The sequence below is a fragment of the Candoia aspera genome, chromosome 2 (genome assembly GCF_035149785.1).
Source record: "Candoia aspera isolate rCanAsp1 chromosome 2, rCanAsp1.hap2, whole genome shotgun sequence".
Taxonomy (NCBI): domain Eukaryota; kingdom Metazoa; phylum Chordata; class Lepidosauria; order Squamata; family Boidae; genus Candoia; species Candoia aspera.
In genome coordinates, this window is record NC_086154.1 from 162,146,217 (window position 1) to 162,164,224 (window position 18,008).

The 18,008-nt window shown below is 44.2% G+C and overlaps 1 protein-coding gene across 1 annotated transcript in view; it reads right to left on the reverse strand.

The window, feature by feature from the left end:
• SPAG17 (sperm associated antigen 17) overlaps positions 1-18,008 on the reverse strand; it is a 132,604-nt gene that overhangs the window by 76,741 nt on the left and 37,855 nt on the right. The window contains exons 15-18 of the mRNA XM_063293042.1: positions 10,732-10,781; positions 7,100-7,201; positions 5,398-5,552; positions 353-540 (exon numbers count right to left, since the gene is read on the reverse strand). Of these exons, the coding sequence (XP_063149112.1) occupies positions 353-540; positions 5,398-5,552; positions 7,100-7,201; positions 10,732-10,781 (495 nt within the window). The remainder of the gene's footprint in view (positions 1-352; positions 541-5,397; positions 5,553-7,099; positions 7,202-10,731; positions 10,782-18,008) is intronic.

An 18,008-nucleotide genomic window follows, 5' to 3' on the forward strand; every position in this document is an offset into this window, starting at 1 on the left:
TTTTTTAAAAAAGAAAATTGTTCCTTTTGCCAATATTTCTGCAAAATTAGTTGGCCCGTAACCCATCCACATGGACTGTCATGCTCCTTATTCTGATGACCCTGGGGTAAAAATATAAAGGAGTAATGGCTCATACTGAGTACCCATTGTTTCCTATTGCCAGAATACTCAAAACATTTCTAGTTTTGTTTCCACAGAACAATGAAGCTGTTTGGAGTTTTCCTCCATTACATTGTAGCCCATTTGGGACATTCAAATGGAGAGTTCTCAGTGGGGTGCTTGGTTCCAAATTGAAGCAGAACAGGTTGGCTGCATCATAGATACCACTAGATTACACCATAAAAATACTTACTTTTCAATTTCTTTGCAGTAGCCCCTTTTTTGCCAGCAGGTGGAAACTTGACCTCAACAGGTTTCTCTGTTGCCTCTTTAGCTAATCTAAGTGCTTCCAGTTCCTTAGCCATTTTTTCTTCCTGGTATTTGGTTTCTTCTTTCAGTATCCATTCATCAATGGAGCCAGCCACCAATTCCAGATAATTCCTGAGAAAATTTGTACTGCTGTCAATCACAACACTAACAAATTAAAATATTAAAATTTTTGCATTATTAAATATTTCTGGTTTAGTAATAGTGTAATAAAAATATTACAAATGCATATTAAATTGCAAATAGCTATCAATGGCTGTCAAAATGTTTTACCTTTAGGATAGGTTGGCAGCTGTTATAGGGTAATAAAAGCAAAAGAGAAATTTTCATTCTTAACTGACTGAAACAGTAGTAGGACAAGGGTGTTTTAATTAGATGTATATAAGGGACAATGAGTTGCTGGCAAGAGGGCAGCCTGAGTCATTGAAATTATACATAAATAAATGGATGCTTTCTGAGTAGTACATTCAAATCATCAGGGCCCACACAGATTCAAAGAAAAATTGCAAATGAACATCAAATAAAGCCTCCACTTCCAAAGTAAGCCTTTGAATTTACAAGTATAGGATAAAATACAGGTAGACCTCGCTTACCAACTGCCTCATTCAGTGACCATTTGATGTCACAATGGTGCAGAAAACATCACTTTATGACCAATACCTGCATTTATGACCTTTGCAGTGTCCCTCAGTCACGTGATCGCCATTACAGTTAGTAAGTGTTACCCTGTGCTGGGCCTGTTGTTTTCCTTTTTTCCCTTCCTCACAGGGTGGAGAGATTGGAGAGGAAGGGATTATAAGAGAGTAAGCAGGCACACTGGGTTGTTTGTGTAGCACACTCTCAGCTCCCAGCTAGTACATTCCTTTTGATAAGTATTCCCTATTGTGTGCTTGCTTACTCTCTTGTAACCCCTTCTTCTCCAAAGAATGTAAATACAAACATTAATTCCCTTCTTGCTAATTATGCCAGCACTGGGGTGAACATTCAAAAGGGTAAAGGAGTGGAGAAAAAAGGAAGCTAAAGTAAAATTATTAGGAGGCAAACAAGCAGGTGTGAAACTGATTACTGTAGTCTTGTCAGTTTCAAGCAGGAGCTCCCAGCCAGCTATCCCAGTGCCAGGGTAAGCATTCCAAAGGCCAAGAGAGTGGGAAAAAGGAAAGCACTTAATGACCACTGCACTTAATGACATAGCTGCTGGTCCCAACTGTGGTCACTAAACAAGGACTACCTGTAAAACAGTACTGCTATCTTCAGAATATGCAGGTCACTTGAGTCACAAATATTGGATTTATAAAGCGTGGATATATCTATGGTCTAGGGACGCGGTGGCGCTACGGGTTAAACCGCTGAGCTGTCGATCGGAAGGTCGGCGGTTCGAAACCGCGCGGCGGGGTGAGCTCCCGTTGTTAATCCCAGCTCCTGCTCACCTAGCAGTTCGAAAACATGCAAATGTGAGTAGATCAATAGGTACCGCTTCGGCGGGAAGGTAACGGTGTTCCGAGTCGTCATGCTGGCCACATGACCCGGAAGTGTCTATGACAACGCCGGCTCCAAGGCTTAGAAACGGAGATGAGCACCGCCCCCTAGATTCGGATTCGACTGGACTTTACGTCAAGGGAAACCTTTACCTTTATATCTATGGTCTAGATTTTAAAAATAGAATGAAACATCCATGCGTTCGTAGCACTACTTCGTCATATATGGTTTGTGCTTAGAATGGCATGAATTGAGCCTAAAGACTATTACAGGTAGTCCTGGCTTAATGACCATTCGTTCAGCGACCGTTTGAAGTTACAACGGTGCTGAATGAATGGTACTCATGCCTGGTCCTCAAAGTTCTTAACATTGAGAACACCCATGGTCACAGGGTTCAGGCACTTGGCCGCCCACATTTACGACCAATGGGTACATTTCAACTTCCCCCAACCTGCCTATCTTTCCCCCATCTCTGCCCTTTTGGCTGCCCTGCACTCCACTGCCCTTGACACCCTGTACTCCACCACCCCGCTGCCCCCAGCTGACCTTTGCCATCTCCTTCCTCCGATGCTGACAAGGAGCGCCTGGCCTGCCCCTTCCTGTGGCCTTGTGAGAAGGCTGCGCATGGCCTTCTTGCAAAGCTTTAGAAGGCCCTCTGAAAGGCCAGGCCAGGCGTGCCTTGTCAGCAGCAGGAGCAAGAAGATGGTGGTCAGTTGGGGGAGGCAGGGGCAGCAGATCCTCCCGCTCCCTGCAGGAGCCACCCCCGGCCCGGCTGCACTCATGCTGCTAGCCTGCTTGTGAGCCATCCAGTCCCTATTGACTTTGCTTGTTGGAAGCCAGCAGGAAGTTGCAAGGAGGTACTCTCTCAACAACCCATGGTAACTGCTTAACAATGGCAGTGGGGAATGTGCTTTACAACCCACTATGTGTTTTATGACCACATCACATAGTGATGAAAATTCTGGTCCCAATTACCTTTGTTAACCAAGGACTACCTGTATTAGCCCAATGAATTTAACTGAGCAGTACAATTTCACCTCATCCCAGGAGCACTACTGTTCTAGCTATACCTCAGGTGAGAGAGCAACCAGCAATTCTACAGGTGCATTTAGCCTTCAGCTGAATGCCTAAAGTTAAAACACTCATCACTGGTATCACCTGTATATCCACATCTGTTTATACCAAATGGGGCCTGCTACTTCAGTCATATGTAAATGATTATATTGTATATTTTCCAAAAGAGATTGTGAATCTATTGCCATTTCCACTACTGCCACTTTAATTTCTTCTGTTCCACATATGACCAGAAACCATATGGGGGTCAGAGGGGTACTGGCAATGGATGCTCAATGTCCATTTATTGTGCAGGGGGCTTCCAGAGGAAAAAATGGCAGACTAAAGACAGCTCCATGAAAAGCAGAGCCAGTGAAGAACGAAGAGCTGGTAAGTAGACGACTCTTCAAACTCTCCAGACAAAGAGAGGATGGGAGATGCTCCAGACAGTTGCTCCTCACGAGGAGACTGCAAGATAGCTATGGGTTAATAGCTATGGCAGACAAGGGAATAGCCATCATGGTCAAACTGCAGTTCGTGCCTTTGAAAGGACATTAAGCGTGCAGACTTCCTTTGCTAATCACTTTCAGAAATTGCTTGTAACTGTTTTTCAGCTATTAGGAACCTTTTGGATTGACAGGTTTTACAGCATTGGTGAGTTTCCTTCAATCCTTAGTGAAAGAAGTTTTAACTACAAATTTAAGAACTTAAAAAAATGTTTTTGGAATGAACAGGAAAAGGGTGATTAAAACTTTAATTTTAGAAAGTTACAAATGGATTAAGGGTCCAGATAAATTTGAAATAGATTTTGGAATTAATTACAAAGAATCCTTCCTGTTGGAAAATGCTTTTGTTTTGAATTAAAAAAAACATAGTAAAAATTGGATACTAGAGGGAAGTTACAAGTCTTACAATTACAGAATGAAGCAAAGTATTTTAACATTGGACATATTGAAGGATATTTATGAACAATGGACCCAGAAGTTAATTTTAACAGTGTCTGCCTCTATAGATCGACTGTGTCTAAAAGATGTTATGGAAGAGGAAAATGTTCTACCCAACAAGATCTAGTCTAATTTGAAAGTGGATTTAAAAATGACAGGCTTCAAGAATGACATGGTAAAAGATGTTACATTGGACATACAAAAGAAACCAGCTGATGTTTTAATAATTAAAAGGGATATACAAACAACAAACCAAGAGAGTGGCCTGGATAATTTTTCTATATTGGATTTACAAAGTTTTGAAGAATTTTGTGAGAAGGGACAAAGAAAAAATGAAAAAAAAAATCAAGTTCTAGGACATTATTTGAAGGGATCAAGATTGTTAGAAGTAAAAGGAAGGAATATAAAGTTGGTTTATTTGATCAAGGTTAAAACAGGTATGTTGTTATCTCTGGTAACCCTTAATGGACATTTGCTGACACCAGGACTGAAATGATGATATGCTTTATGGATTTGTTTATAGATAAAAGATGGGATATGGGAAGAAGAGATCATTTGTGGTATTTTAAAAGAAGGTGATAAGTTACTAAAATTGTTTATACTTGTTGTGATGGTGGGAAGTCACTTCTTTATATGTTTCTTTTCTTTTTCTTTACTATATTCTTATTTTTTCTTTCCTATTTCTCTTTCTATTCCCCCCCCTTTTCTGCACCTTCTACTTTTTCTATTTTTCTTTTTTTTAGTTTGTATTAGTTTTTACTGTTATAATTATAATCGTCAATAAAATTACTATTAAAAAACATTTGGTAATTTCCCTTGTGTTGTTTTATTATCTTTCTCAGAGGTTCTGTCCTTTTGTGGACAAATTACTCCTTTCCAGGTCCCCATTAAACACCAATTTTCATATGGTAAGTCCATTAATTTATCCATAAGTCTTTTGTAAAAAGTAACTTTGCCTTAATTTGGAGCATAAATTCCCATTATCAAAGTCTTGGCCCCATGCAAAGTAGCTTCCACCCCCCAACATCCACCTTCTGAAAATGGCAAAATACACTTTGAACCAATAGTATATTCTTCTCATATTCACACTCTTATCAGTATGTAGAAATGCATGTTGTTTTAATATTCACAAACTTAGAATAGTCTATTATACAGTTATTACACAAAGACGGACACACGTCACTGACATCAATAGTCCTATATGAAAGTTGGTATTTAAAATTTCCAGCACACTAGGAGTGTGAAATTGTTAGAATATATTATTACCTGTTTTTTGAAATTCAAAAATATGATGGTTGAATCTCATTGGATGTTGCCTATTGTGCAGCGATTATTGTTACATAAAAGCCGTTTTCTATTGCTAACTATTAAATTCTACAAATATGTTACTAATAATGATTGTAAAGGAGCACCAGACATTCATCATCAATTCATTGCCATAACTCATTCCATCTCCCTTTCCATGTGGTAATAGGATAGTGCTTGAAGACCATTTTACCTGAACCCAACATCAGAATGCAGTGAAACTTTCCAAGACTCCTGGAATTGATTATGTTGGTTCATGGGATTATGAAGAACTACCAGCAAAGAGTTATCTTGAGTGTGATAATAGGAATCAATGCACCTATAATGCTGAGTTGCATTGTGAAGGATCTGTTAACAAAAGAAGAATTAATACAACTCCGTTCTTGTTAAGAGTCTGTCTGTAAAGGTGATGGAAAAAAAGGACAGTGTGTACCATTTATTTGTTTGTTTGTTTGTTTGTACCAGCTGGTTTATAGAGAACTTGTATCTGTAGACTTATATCTGTCTAATAGTACGAACTATGAGTGCTTAACAATGCATAATATAAATAAATAAAATGTAAATTATTGTATAAAATAATAGAGAATAATATAAAAATAACATTCAATTTGAAAGAGTGGGAAAGAGAAACAAAACGCTTGAGTGAAGGTTTGAGTGAAGACATATAGTCATGTGAAAAAGTAAGTACATCCCATGTAAAGCTTTTTCTTTTTTAGCATATGTCGATATACAGTATTATCTTTATTCAAACAGTATATAAAGGTGATGTAATTGAACAAAAAAACTGTGAGAAATTGACTCTGCAATCCATCTGGAGACCTCTGTACAGACTGCAACAGGAGCAGCATTCAGGTCAGCGTCATTAGTTGTTTTATCCTCAGTGTGCCTTAGGAGCTTCATGAGAAGGTTTCTACAATGTCCACTTAGCCTCTATAAAGAGACTTTTAGAGGATGTCTACGTACAATTCTGTACTGGCATTCTGTTAGCACTCTCTTTGTGTGTGGGCTTCAGCTGATGGCATAGCTACTGCTATTCCACACATCTGGTAGACACCAAGATTGGAAAAGACAGATCTATGTCCTCAGTACTGTGCACAAGCCGTGTTCACACACTGTACAAAGCCATGGTTTGTTTTAAACATATAGGTAGTCCTCATTTAATGACAGTAATTGAGCCTGGAATTTCCATCACTAAGCAATGTGGTTGTAAAGTGAGATGGCATCGCTTAGCAACAGTAATCCTGGCAATTCCACTTGCTGTCGTTAAGTGAATTTTACAGGTCGTTAGCCCGAGTACCCACCGCAATCCAAGCCATTCCGGGCTTGGTCCTTCCCAGCCCCAAACAATGCCTTCAACTCCCCCCACCCACCTATCCCCCCCACCATCTCTGCCCTTTCGGAAGCCCTGCACCCTGCCTTGCAGAGCTGCAAGCAGACCTGGAACTGCACGGCTCTGGGGCTGCAAGAAGCCCCTGAGCCACAGCACAGCAATAAACTGCAATCATCCCATCCCAGCCACACGAAGCCACACCAGCCTCCCACCCCAGAGTGAAGTGATTTCCTAGGCTCCTTTTCACCTAAAACACTACTGTAATAGCGTCTACGACCCCCATCAACCATCAGTCAATTGGAAAGAGAGGATGGCAATATGCAAGTTGTGAGCCAGTTAAAACTTGCAGGTTATTATAGTTACCTCAGAATGTTAATAAACATTTCAAGGATTGATAGGGCATCACTGAACATTACAGGATATTGCCAGAAAAGGAATTTAAAAGCCTGCTTTCTGCTTGTACAGTAATATTGAAAATAGAAACACAGACTAATTTTTTAGAAATCTATGTTAAGTGTGCCCTGTGCAAGAGTGTTATCTAAATGAGGCAACAATTTAAAGTTACCTGGAAGAGAAGCTGTGGTTGAAAATCTTCAGCAACACTCCAGTCTTTCAAACACCGCTGCTGGGTCTTCTGGATGGCTGAAAATTCTGTCTCCACATTTACCTTATGAAAGGATAGATAACATTTGGCTCATTTAATAAATGTTGGGAAGGAGAGGAGAAAAAAAATCCACAGAGGCTTTAAAACTTTAAAACTTGAGAATCATATTCATTTTAAATTGATCAGCTTAAAACCTAGGCAATTCTACACTACCATATACATCCAGCATTTGCATATTCAACACATTCTTATTTTCTATAAAATACCCTTTTCTTCATTAAAACATGCAAAGTCTTCTGGGTATGAAGCTTTCATTAAAAACAGAAGAAGAAATAGAATGTATCACTGCCTTTCCTACAAATGTTAGCACTCAACCAATACTGTCTAGAAAGTACAATAGTGCTCTCTTTGCTTCCAGTATTTTGGATTTATTAGGGATCTGTGGACAGTTCTAAAAGTAATTTTTAAAAACTATCTCAATAGAAGGACACATATATTCAAAAGTTTATATGGCTGTACAGGAAGCAGAAAGAAGCCCTGCAGGTGAATTCCTTAAATTCAGTTTTAGAAAATAGTCTAATCTCAAAGGGTCAATTAGATGTTGCTTGTTCTGGTATTAGTCGGGTAGTATACCATGCTTCTATAAATGAATTAAAACATTTACATGTTTTAGACAGTATTCATATGACATCTATTCTGCTTTTATTTATTAAAGCAATCTCAAAGTGTGGTTATATTAAATATTTTTAGGGCTACCTATATTTTTCCTCCTCTCACTGTACATATAGAAGCTAAATGATTTTTATCAGATGTTCATTATTTTTTTAAAAATTGTTAACACCTTTGTATACGCTCTGGATAGAAAGCAATTTATAATACAATCATATGACCAACTTGATGTGCTGAGAGGTTGGAAGGCTCTTTGTTGCAACTGAAGCTCTCTCTCAATTAATTAGATAATTAGGTAATTAATGCCTAATTTGAAATTCAGCCCATATTTTTTTCTTTTTTTTAAAGAAACTTTATTATATTTTCAGAATAAAGATAAAACACAAAAAGATAGAAACTGAAAGAAAACTAAAGAAAAAAGAGAGAAACTAAAAAGTGCATAAACAAATAGAAAAAGATACAAAAAGAATGACTTCTGGCTCTTTACAGCAAAGATATGTGTAAGAAATTCATCAATCTCTTACTCCAATTTTAACTAATAAACTATAATAAACATATCTATAATCCATCTCAAAACTATAATCAAAATTCAGAACTATGACTTCATTTTTTAGTTACAAACAAAAAACCCCAAAAGCAATTCTCTACCAGTAGCACATTTTTTACTAAATATTATCACACATATCTATAATCAGTTTATCCTTCTCTGTCAAATCTATTTAATTTATCTTATTGTTCCCTTAATATTACCTTCCACCACTGTACATAAAATATCTTAATATATAAAAAAATACAAATCAAACTATCATTTCAAACTAAATATTCAACAAACCTACAGGGGATAAATTCTGTTATACATTCAGTTTAAAAACCTTTAGGATCACAATACTTACCTTTTCCCAGTAATTCTTAACATTCTTAAAAAACCAAATACCTCACTTTATAAATCTTAAGAAAAAGAAAAAATAATTTTCTTTTTTAATACAACCCAAATAGTATTTCCATTGTCAATATTAATATTATCTCAAATAGAAAGAGCATCCTGGGTATTCATCTTAATCACCAAAATCCATACCAACCATAATCATAAATATTTATTCCACCTAAAAAAAAAAACCCTAAAACATCTCTTGTTCTCTTATTTATAAAGTACATTATCTAATCCCAGTAGTTCCTAACGTTCTTATATATTCACTCTAAATAACAAAGAATATCTTCATCTCATTGATATATACATAACATAAAATATCTTTAATATTATTAACATAAAAATATTTGTAATTTTAAAAACTATTACCATTATTGATATTAATATAACCTAAAGAGAGAATAACATCCTGGGCAAAGCAATCATCTTGACCACCAAAAATCCATCCAAACAAGCTTGGTTAGAATTTACTCCACCTCAAAGTAAACCAACACATCATTTACTCTCTTACTCATTATTATATATCTTAATTTTATACAGAAAACTTTCTCCATCTCCTCTTCCATCTTCTCCCCATCCTAAGAGCCTCAAGTTCTCTTCTGGGACCTTCCAAATTTTTGAGCTGAATTTCTTTTCTTCAAACACCAACAGTATAGTCTCATTCATTTCTTTTTCTAACTCCAAATCTCTCTTTTCTTCATACTCCAGTAGCAGTGTTATCCATGTCTCTTTCTAGTTCCAAATCACTAATTTCCATCTTATTCTTTGAAAATTCCACTTTGTCCTTTAAATATTTGGTATCACTGTCACTTTTTCCAGCTGTTGATCCTCTTCCTCCTCCAAATCTTCTAAGTTATTTTCCTATATTGAATAACTTTGGAAATAACTTTGGAAATAACTTCCTCAAAAATCAGTTTAAAATCTTCCACGACTCTTTACAATAATCTATAGCGCCCTCTAGTGTCCCAGAATAACTCCCATAAAAATAAAATCAGATCCAGAAGGGAAAATTATTTCCAAGAAAGTAAAAGTTTTCCAGTTACCATTATTTACATGGCTAAACCAACCAACGCAGCAGGAAATAAAAACAAAGAAACTTTCCCACATGAACCCAAAAACAAAAAAAGGCAGATTTCAGCTCCACCTAGACAGATTTGCCAAAAAAAGAGAAAAAAACTTATAAATGAATGTGAAGGCAGGTATCCAGCAGATCCATAGGCATGAACCAAATCCCTTACTGCAGGAAAGAAAGAATGGTAGCAATTGAGATAATCCTGAAGTGAGACATCTTCAAGATGTGGTAAAAAAAAAACAAAGATCCAATATAGCTCTGTTTACCAGCCTCTTTGGGAATGGTTTAATACCTTGAAAAGAGGCAGAGCATTGTCCCCAGAAGCAGTATGCTTAACTGCCCTTTTCTGCAAGAGAAAGACGTTCTGGCATAAAGATCTTCTGACATACATCTTCTTTTTCTTTGTAGGTTCTCTTGTTTCATCCTTTTTTATCTTGAAAAAAATTAATAAAACTTTCAAAACAGAAAGAATCTCTACTTCGTGAAAACCAGCAAATGAGATGACATGAGATGAGATGACAGCTGAAACAAGGATTATGGACAGGTTCTGTGTAACCCATATGTGTGAATCTCAGACATTGCAATAAGTGTATGAAAACACATTTTCACTTTCATTTCATTGCAAATAATAATACTTTAAATATAAAAACAATGCAGAATTATAGATGGCAATATGGAAAAATTTGACAACTGTCAACAATGGTATCATTTTTTTCAGAACAGAACAGTTTGAAATGAGGAGCTTTAATTCTACTTCTGATAGATTACAGCACACATATCTTTACAAGATCAGGTGGTTTTGAGCTTCTTAATGGATTCAACCTATTGTGTATCTTTAAAATTAAAAACAAATGCTCGGCTACTAGAATTCATTTATACAATCGGGTATAAATTTACATTTATTTACATTTCAGCACTTCTTACCTTATCTAGAGAGCTGATCAGACCATTTCCACGAACATCAGATATCAAATCTGGGGAATATATTTGCAGATATATACAAAATGTTTAGAAATGTTAAATTCTGTTATCTGGTTCCCATTACTTAAATGCTGAATTAATAGAATGGGTACTATGCAATCTTCAGAAAATTCTGTTCATATATTCAAAGCATTGTCTTTTCTTCTTCTCTTGGTGCTGGTTTTTTTTAACACGTATTTATGCATGAAGACCTTAGGCCATAGGAACTATATTAACACTCATAGCTTCCACAGCAGAATCACCTTCCTCACTAAGCCTGTTCAGGCTTTTGAATGTATGAAGATGGGAACGGAGTATCTCTGTACCTCTATTCTCAGATCTGTGAAGGCAACTTCAGACATGAACAGCCTATAGCTCCCCTCATTGAGGCACTTATTCATGCATCCATTTCCTTTCATCACATGCTCATTTTGGAAGTTTGAACAGGGCTAGTTCAAGAGTCAGATTCCATTAACCCAGCAATATTCTTCTCCAGATCTAAGCTATCCTGTATAATGGACACTAAGAGATTCTTCCTCTGCTAACTGCACAGTCCAACAGAGAGATGGTAGAAAACCAATTGATCTCTAAAAGAACTCTCAAAGCAGCATTTTTGCCAGTCTCAGTGCTTTGGAAAAGACAGGGTTTCCTTCCATTCAAGAGGACAAGAGGAATGCTAATCTGAGTGGTCATGATTTTTGAAGGAGAGGGGTCACCTACCAGTGAATACAGTAGAGAATGGGCAATACTGAAAAGGGGAAGCCAGGAAAGAGTGGCTTTAATCTGAATTCCCAGCTCTCCCAGACACACACACTATTTACACTGGAAACCGAACTCATACAATGAATAAAAAGTAGAGCCAAAACACACTAAATCCCACCTGTTTCTATTCAACCCATATCATGCCAGGCTATCCCCATACCTAATCATAGCATATGTATACCAAAAGTATAAACTTAAGAGAGAAAATCCATAATGCATGGCAGAGATTTTGTTTTTGGCCTCAGGGTATGCTTTGAATTAAGAAAAGCGGAAGAGGTTAGTGACAAATGCTAGGGTGTCATGTTAAGTAATGTAAAAAATGGTGTATAAACAGCTACAGGTAGTCCTCAAGTTTCAACTGCAATTGGGACTGGAATTGCCATCGCTAAGCGATGCAGTCGTAAAACACGATGTCACATGAGCACATAGCTTAGCAATAGAAATCCAGCCAGTCCCAGTTGCGGTAACCAAAGACGTGCAGTTTGTTAAGCAGGAAGCAGAGGGAGTCCCAGGTAAGGAGTTTGAGGGTGCTGCAAGGGGTGGGGGAGGCCCTGGGATGCCTGGCACAAGCCACGTGCAAGTTGGGACAGGGGGTGCTTGGTGCGATGTATGCTCAGAAAGGCTGGAGAATGAGGGTGTGGGGTGCACAGGATCACAGGGAGGCCAGGGAGAGAGGGCACAGGGTGCATGTGTGCAATTGCAGGGAGGCTGTGGAAAGAGGGCACGGGATGCGTGCGTGTGTGTGATCGCAGGGAGGCCATGGAAAGAAAGCGTGGGGTGGGTGTGATCGCAGGTTGGCCAGGGAAAGAGGGTGCGTGGGTGCATGCATGTGTGCAAGTAAGGGAAACCAGGAAAAGAGGGCACAGGGTGGGTGTGAGCAAAGAAGGGAAGGAGGGCGCAATGTGTATGAGTGAAGAAAGGCGGGGGGAGACTTATCCAAGTGACTTGCAACCTTCCTTGCTGGCTTCCCCATTATCTTTGCTTGTGGGAAGTGGGCAGGGAATGTTGCAAATTGTAATGAATGCCTATTCTAAAACACTCTCAGACTCATGAGCAGGAATGCAAAGATATCTGATTTATTAAAGAATAGTATGCAGGATCACAAAGAAAGCTGAGAATGATAAAAGCACGCCAAATGCAAACTAAAAACCCTCGGTACAAATGAGATCCCTCCCCCCGTAGAATCTTCCCAAGCTCACAATCCCAGGTACTCCTAACGGCTTCTGATGGTCTGCGGGAAAAGTCCTTGAACAGAGCACATAACCCAAACACATTCCATTGAAATGAACATAGATACAGAGGTACAAGGTTTCACAGCAGCTCCTTCCCAAACAGAAACACATGTCAGCGCCATGGCATGTGAAACATTACGATGTACAGTGCACACTGAAACAGTGAACATGACACAAATGGTGATCACATGACCGTGGGGGTAATGCAACAGCCAAAACTGCAAGTACTGGTCATAAGTCCCCTCGTTCAGCACCTTTGTAACTTTGAACGGTTGCTGAATGAATGGTTGTATCTCGAGGGCTATATAGCTAAAAGCAGTCAGCACGTTGCTCATCCCTTCCAAACAAAGCTCCAGCCACTTAATGCCATACAGATATCATGGCACTTCCAACCAGTGATGCAATTTGCTCTAAACACCTAAGTTGTCATGAGTGCCGTTGAGCTAAAGTCATCAGCGCAATGGCACTCATGACAATGACAAGGAAATAAGTGAAGGGGCACAAGTTAAGTAGCCATCAACCCACAACGACTAACGGCTAACAAACAATAGCTAAACGAATCACGGAGCCACCCAAGCCATCAGCGACAATACAACGGGGATCGCCCAGCTGAAAGCAATCAGCAGAAGAATGGAAACCTGAGGATGGGCGATCCTGGAAACCCTCAACCAATGGCAGGGCAACGCATGGGACAAAGGGGGGTGACGTGACTGTGAGCGAGGGGGCGCTGACCGGCGCGGGGTATTTAAACCCCGCACCGGCGCGCTCCTGTCACTCTCAGCTTTTTTCTACTAACGTTGTACCTAACCTGAAATAAACCAGAACCTGCTTTGCAAACCAGCGTCTGAATGTTATTCAGAGGTAGGCAGCGCATGACATAAAGCTGAGAGTCATAAACTCAGCCTCGCCGAGCCCCACCGGACGACAACGAGCCGCGGGAGGAGTAGACGGCGAGAAGACCAGCAAGATGAGGCCGGAACGGCGCGGGCAAGGAGGGCGAGCCGCGCGGCAAGAGACAGAGGAGGACCGACCGAGGCCAGAGGCACCGCGGACTCCCGGAGCCATGGACGCCCACCCCACCCGACCCGAGCCTCAGCTCCAACCCCAAGGGGAGATGGCGACGGAGGCAACCCGACCGCGGGAGGGAGCAGCACGACTTCCGAAACCAGCGGAGGACCCCGCGCCCCACATCGCACCCCAGCAACGGGCGTGGAGCGACAGCCCCACGGTGCTCAACACGGAGGAGGACGACGGAGACACCCATCAGACGGAGGAGGAAGCGGACCCGCGGCGGAGGGACGATGAACCCCACCGGCAACCCACCCCCGAGGACGCGCCAACGGAACCGGCCCCAGCGGCGGCGCGGGCTGTGGACGAGGAGGCACGAACTGAACTCGCGGCCATGCGGGCTCAGCTGACGGAACTCCGGACCATGCTCCAGGCGCTTATGCCCCCCACGCCACCCAACGACGTCCCCGCACAAGCCCACACCCCGAGCGAAGCACCGAACCCACACGGGCCAGCGGAGAGCCAGCAGACGGCACAGGCGGCCGACACCACACCCCAGGAAGCGAGGCGCGGGGCCGCACAAGACGCCCGGGCCCCAAAGGACTTCCCCATCTTCTTCGATGGGACCCCCTCAAAGCTCTCGTTTTTCATCACCAACGCTAGGGAGTTCATGGGGAGGCACGGACACTCCTATGACTCCGAGGCCGACAAGATCGCCGCCGTGGCGATCAAACTCCAAGACAGGGCGGCGGACTGGTACGTCCAACTGTACGAGTCCAGCTCCCCCGCCCTCGCCACCTTCCCTGCTTTCATCAAAGAGATGAAAAACTACTTCGAAGACCCCCTAGCTAAAGTACGGGCGAAAAGCGCACTCCAGAGACTTAAACAGGGCACACGCACGGTCCCTGACTACGCCCTGGAGTTCAAAGCCCTCGCGGGAAAGGTCTGCGACTGGTCTGAGACCACCCTGCTGGAAATCTTCAAAAGGGGGCTCAACCGCGACGTTCTCCAATGGGCCCTCTACCGCGACGACCCAGAAACGTTACACGGGTGGATCCACCTCGCGGGGAGAGCCGAACACGCGCACCGCACCTTCCTTATGACAACCACGGAAGACACAAACTATGTCGGGAAAAAGGTACCCGCACCACACGGGGGGATGGCCGGCCCCATATACTCAAAAAAGAGGTTCAACCGGGAGCCCTGCGGGAGGTGTGGCAAATTAGGGCACAAGACGGCGGATTGCTTCGCCAACCGACCGCCGACCAGCGCGCCCAAGCCCGCCCCGAAAATTAGCCCCAAACCACCCAACCCGGGGCCGCCCCCTCACCGCCGAATGACCGTGGCCACAGCGACACCGGAAGAGGGCTGGGACGCGCACTGGGGGGAAGAGGACAATACCGACCCCGACCAGCCGGCGGGAAATGCTCCCCGCCTGCTCTGAGACGCGTGGCAAGGCAGGCGGTGGGACAGCAACGCGGACCACCTCAACGAAACGACAAAAGCTCCGTAATATTGGCAGCAATCCAACTCTCTGCCGGCAACGGAGCCACCACGGCCGCGGCACTAGTGGACTCGGGGTGCTCAAAAAACCTCATCCACCCCGACCTAGTTGCCAAACTCGACCTCCGCTGCTTCCCCCTCCCCACGCCGCTGGCATTCCACCAGCTGGACGGCTCTACTGCGGGAGGGAAACCAGCCACGCTACAAACCGAGCCGGTCACCCTGCAAATGGGCACTCACACCGAGCGCACATCGTTCGTAGTCACGCCCATCGGACGGCCCATTGCAGTCCTGGGGATGCCATGGCTCGCGAAAAACAACCCGCGGATCAACTGGGCGACCCGCACCTTCACATTCGGCGACGGCGAGTATCGAGCACCAGCACCAGCTGGCAAAAGCAACCCCACGGTAGGACGAGCGGAGGCGACCACACAAGACAACGCCGCCACCACAGCAGACCTACCAGAACAATACGCCGACTTCTCCGAGGTCTTCGGAGAGGCAGAGGCAGACCAACTACCCCCCCACCGCAAGACGGATTGCCGGATCGACCTACTGCCCGACGTCCCCCTACCTAGACCAAAGATCTATTCGATGACCCCGAAGGAGATGGCAACCCTCCGGGAGTTCATCGATAAAAACCTAGACAGGGGATTCATAGAGCCAGCATGCTCACCGGTCGGAGCCCCCGTCTTATTCCGGGAGAAGAAAGACGGGACCCTACGGCTCTGCACCGACTACCGGGGCCTAAACGCGGCTTCCCTGTCCAACAAATACCCCTTACCCCTGGTAAAGGACATGCTCGCCCACCTCTCCACGGGCAAAATCTTTTCCAAATTGGACCTTCGCGAGGCGTACTATCGCATCCGAATCAGGGAGGGGGACGAATGGAAGACGGCGTTTAACTGCCCCCTAGGCGCCTTCCAGTACAAGGTACTGCCCTTCGGACTCGCGGGGGCCCCTGGGGTGTTCATGCAGCTCATCAATGAGGTACTGCATGAACATCTGTTTAAAGGGGTCCTGGTCTACATCGACGACGTCCTCATTTACACAAAAACACACGAGGAACACGTAACCTTAGTCAGGCAAGTCCTCGACAAGCTCAGAAGGGCGCAGCTCTACGCAAAGCCTACAAAGTGTGAGTTTCACAAAGAGCGCCTAGACTATTTGGGGTATCGAATCTCCGGGGACGGCATCGAAATGGACCCCGCAAAAGTCGAAGCGGTGCTAAACTGGGAGCGGCCCCGCAACAGACGGCAACTACAGAGCTTCCTGGGATTCGCGAATTTCTACAGGTCCTTCGCCCGGGGGTTCGCTGAGATAGCCCTCCCCTTAACGGACCTCCTCAAAACCAAAGGGGTGGGGGACACCCGACGCGCCAAGAACCCAGGCACAGTGCTGAATTGGACTCCCGCGTGCCAGACCGCATTCGACAAGCTGAAAGCGCTGTTCACGACGGAGCCAATCCTCGCACACCCGGACCCAGAACGGCCGTTCGTGGTCCAAGCCGACGCCTCAGACTTCTCCCTGGGAGCCATCCTGCTACAAAAAGACTCCACGGGGCTCCTGAAACCATGCGCCTACCTGTCAAGGAAGTTCTCCGAGACAGAGAGGCGATGGCACGTCTGGGAGAAAGAAGCCTTCGCGGTGAAATCGGCACTAGAGACATGGCGTCACCTACTCGAGGGAGCCACCCAACCATTCGAGGTCTGGACGGACCACCGGAACCTCGAGGCCCTACGAACGCCTAGACGCCTTAGCCCAAAACAGGTCCGATGGGCCCAATTCTTCAGCCGCTTTGATTTCCAGCTGAAGTTCATGCCGGGCAAGAAGAACTTCCTGGCCGACGCCCTCTCCCGGCTGCCCCAAGACGAAGAGCCCGCCCCAGACACCATTGGGACGGTCCTATCCGCCTCGCAACTGGGAATGGCCGTGACCACCCGAAGCGGCGCACGGAGGCAGCTCGACGCTACGGCGCAGCCGACGGCGGGGCAACCGGCGACGGAAAGAAGCCAACCGCAACTACCAGGGGGAATGCGCACGGACCTCGCCGCCGCCCTCAAAACCGACCCCTGGTTCCTGGCAAACCCCGACAAGGTAACGATGGCGCAAGACCTGGCATGGGGGGAAGGCAGAATCTACGTCCCGGACTCGCAACGCCAGGCGATCTTGCATAGGTCACACGACGCCAAGCAAGCGGGACACTTTGGGTTCCTCAAGACCCTACACCTAACACGGCGCCAATTCTGGTGGCCCGCGCTCAGGCGAGACGTAAAAACCTACGTGGCGTCCTGCCCAACGTGCGCTAGGGCCAAACGGGCACCAGGCAAACCCGCGGGGCTATTGCAACGGGTGGCAGAACCCTCCCGCCCATGGGAGGAAATCTCTATGGATTTTATAGTGGACCTCCCACCCAGCCAGAAGAAAACGGCCATTTGGGTGGTGAAGGACTACTTCTCAAAGCAGGCCCACTTCATCCCCTGCACGTCGGTCCCATCCTCACAACAACTAGCCAAACTCTTCCTCATCCACGTGTACAGGCTACACGGATGTCCCGCACGTGTGGTGACCGACAGGGGCACACAGTTCACCTCCAAATTCTGGCGGGCCTTCCTGAAGCTGACGGGGACCCAACAGGCCCTATCTACGGCTTGGCATCCGCAGACGGACGGAGCCACTGAGGTTCTTAATGCCACCTTAGAGCAATTTATACGATCATATACGAACTACCACCAA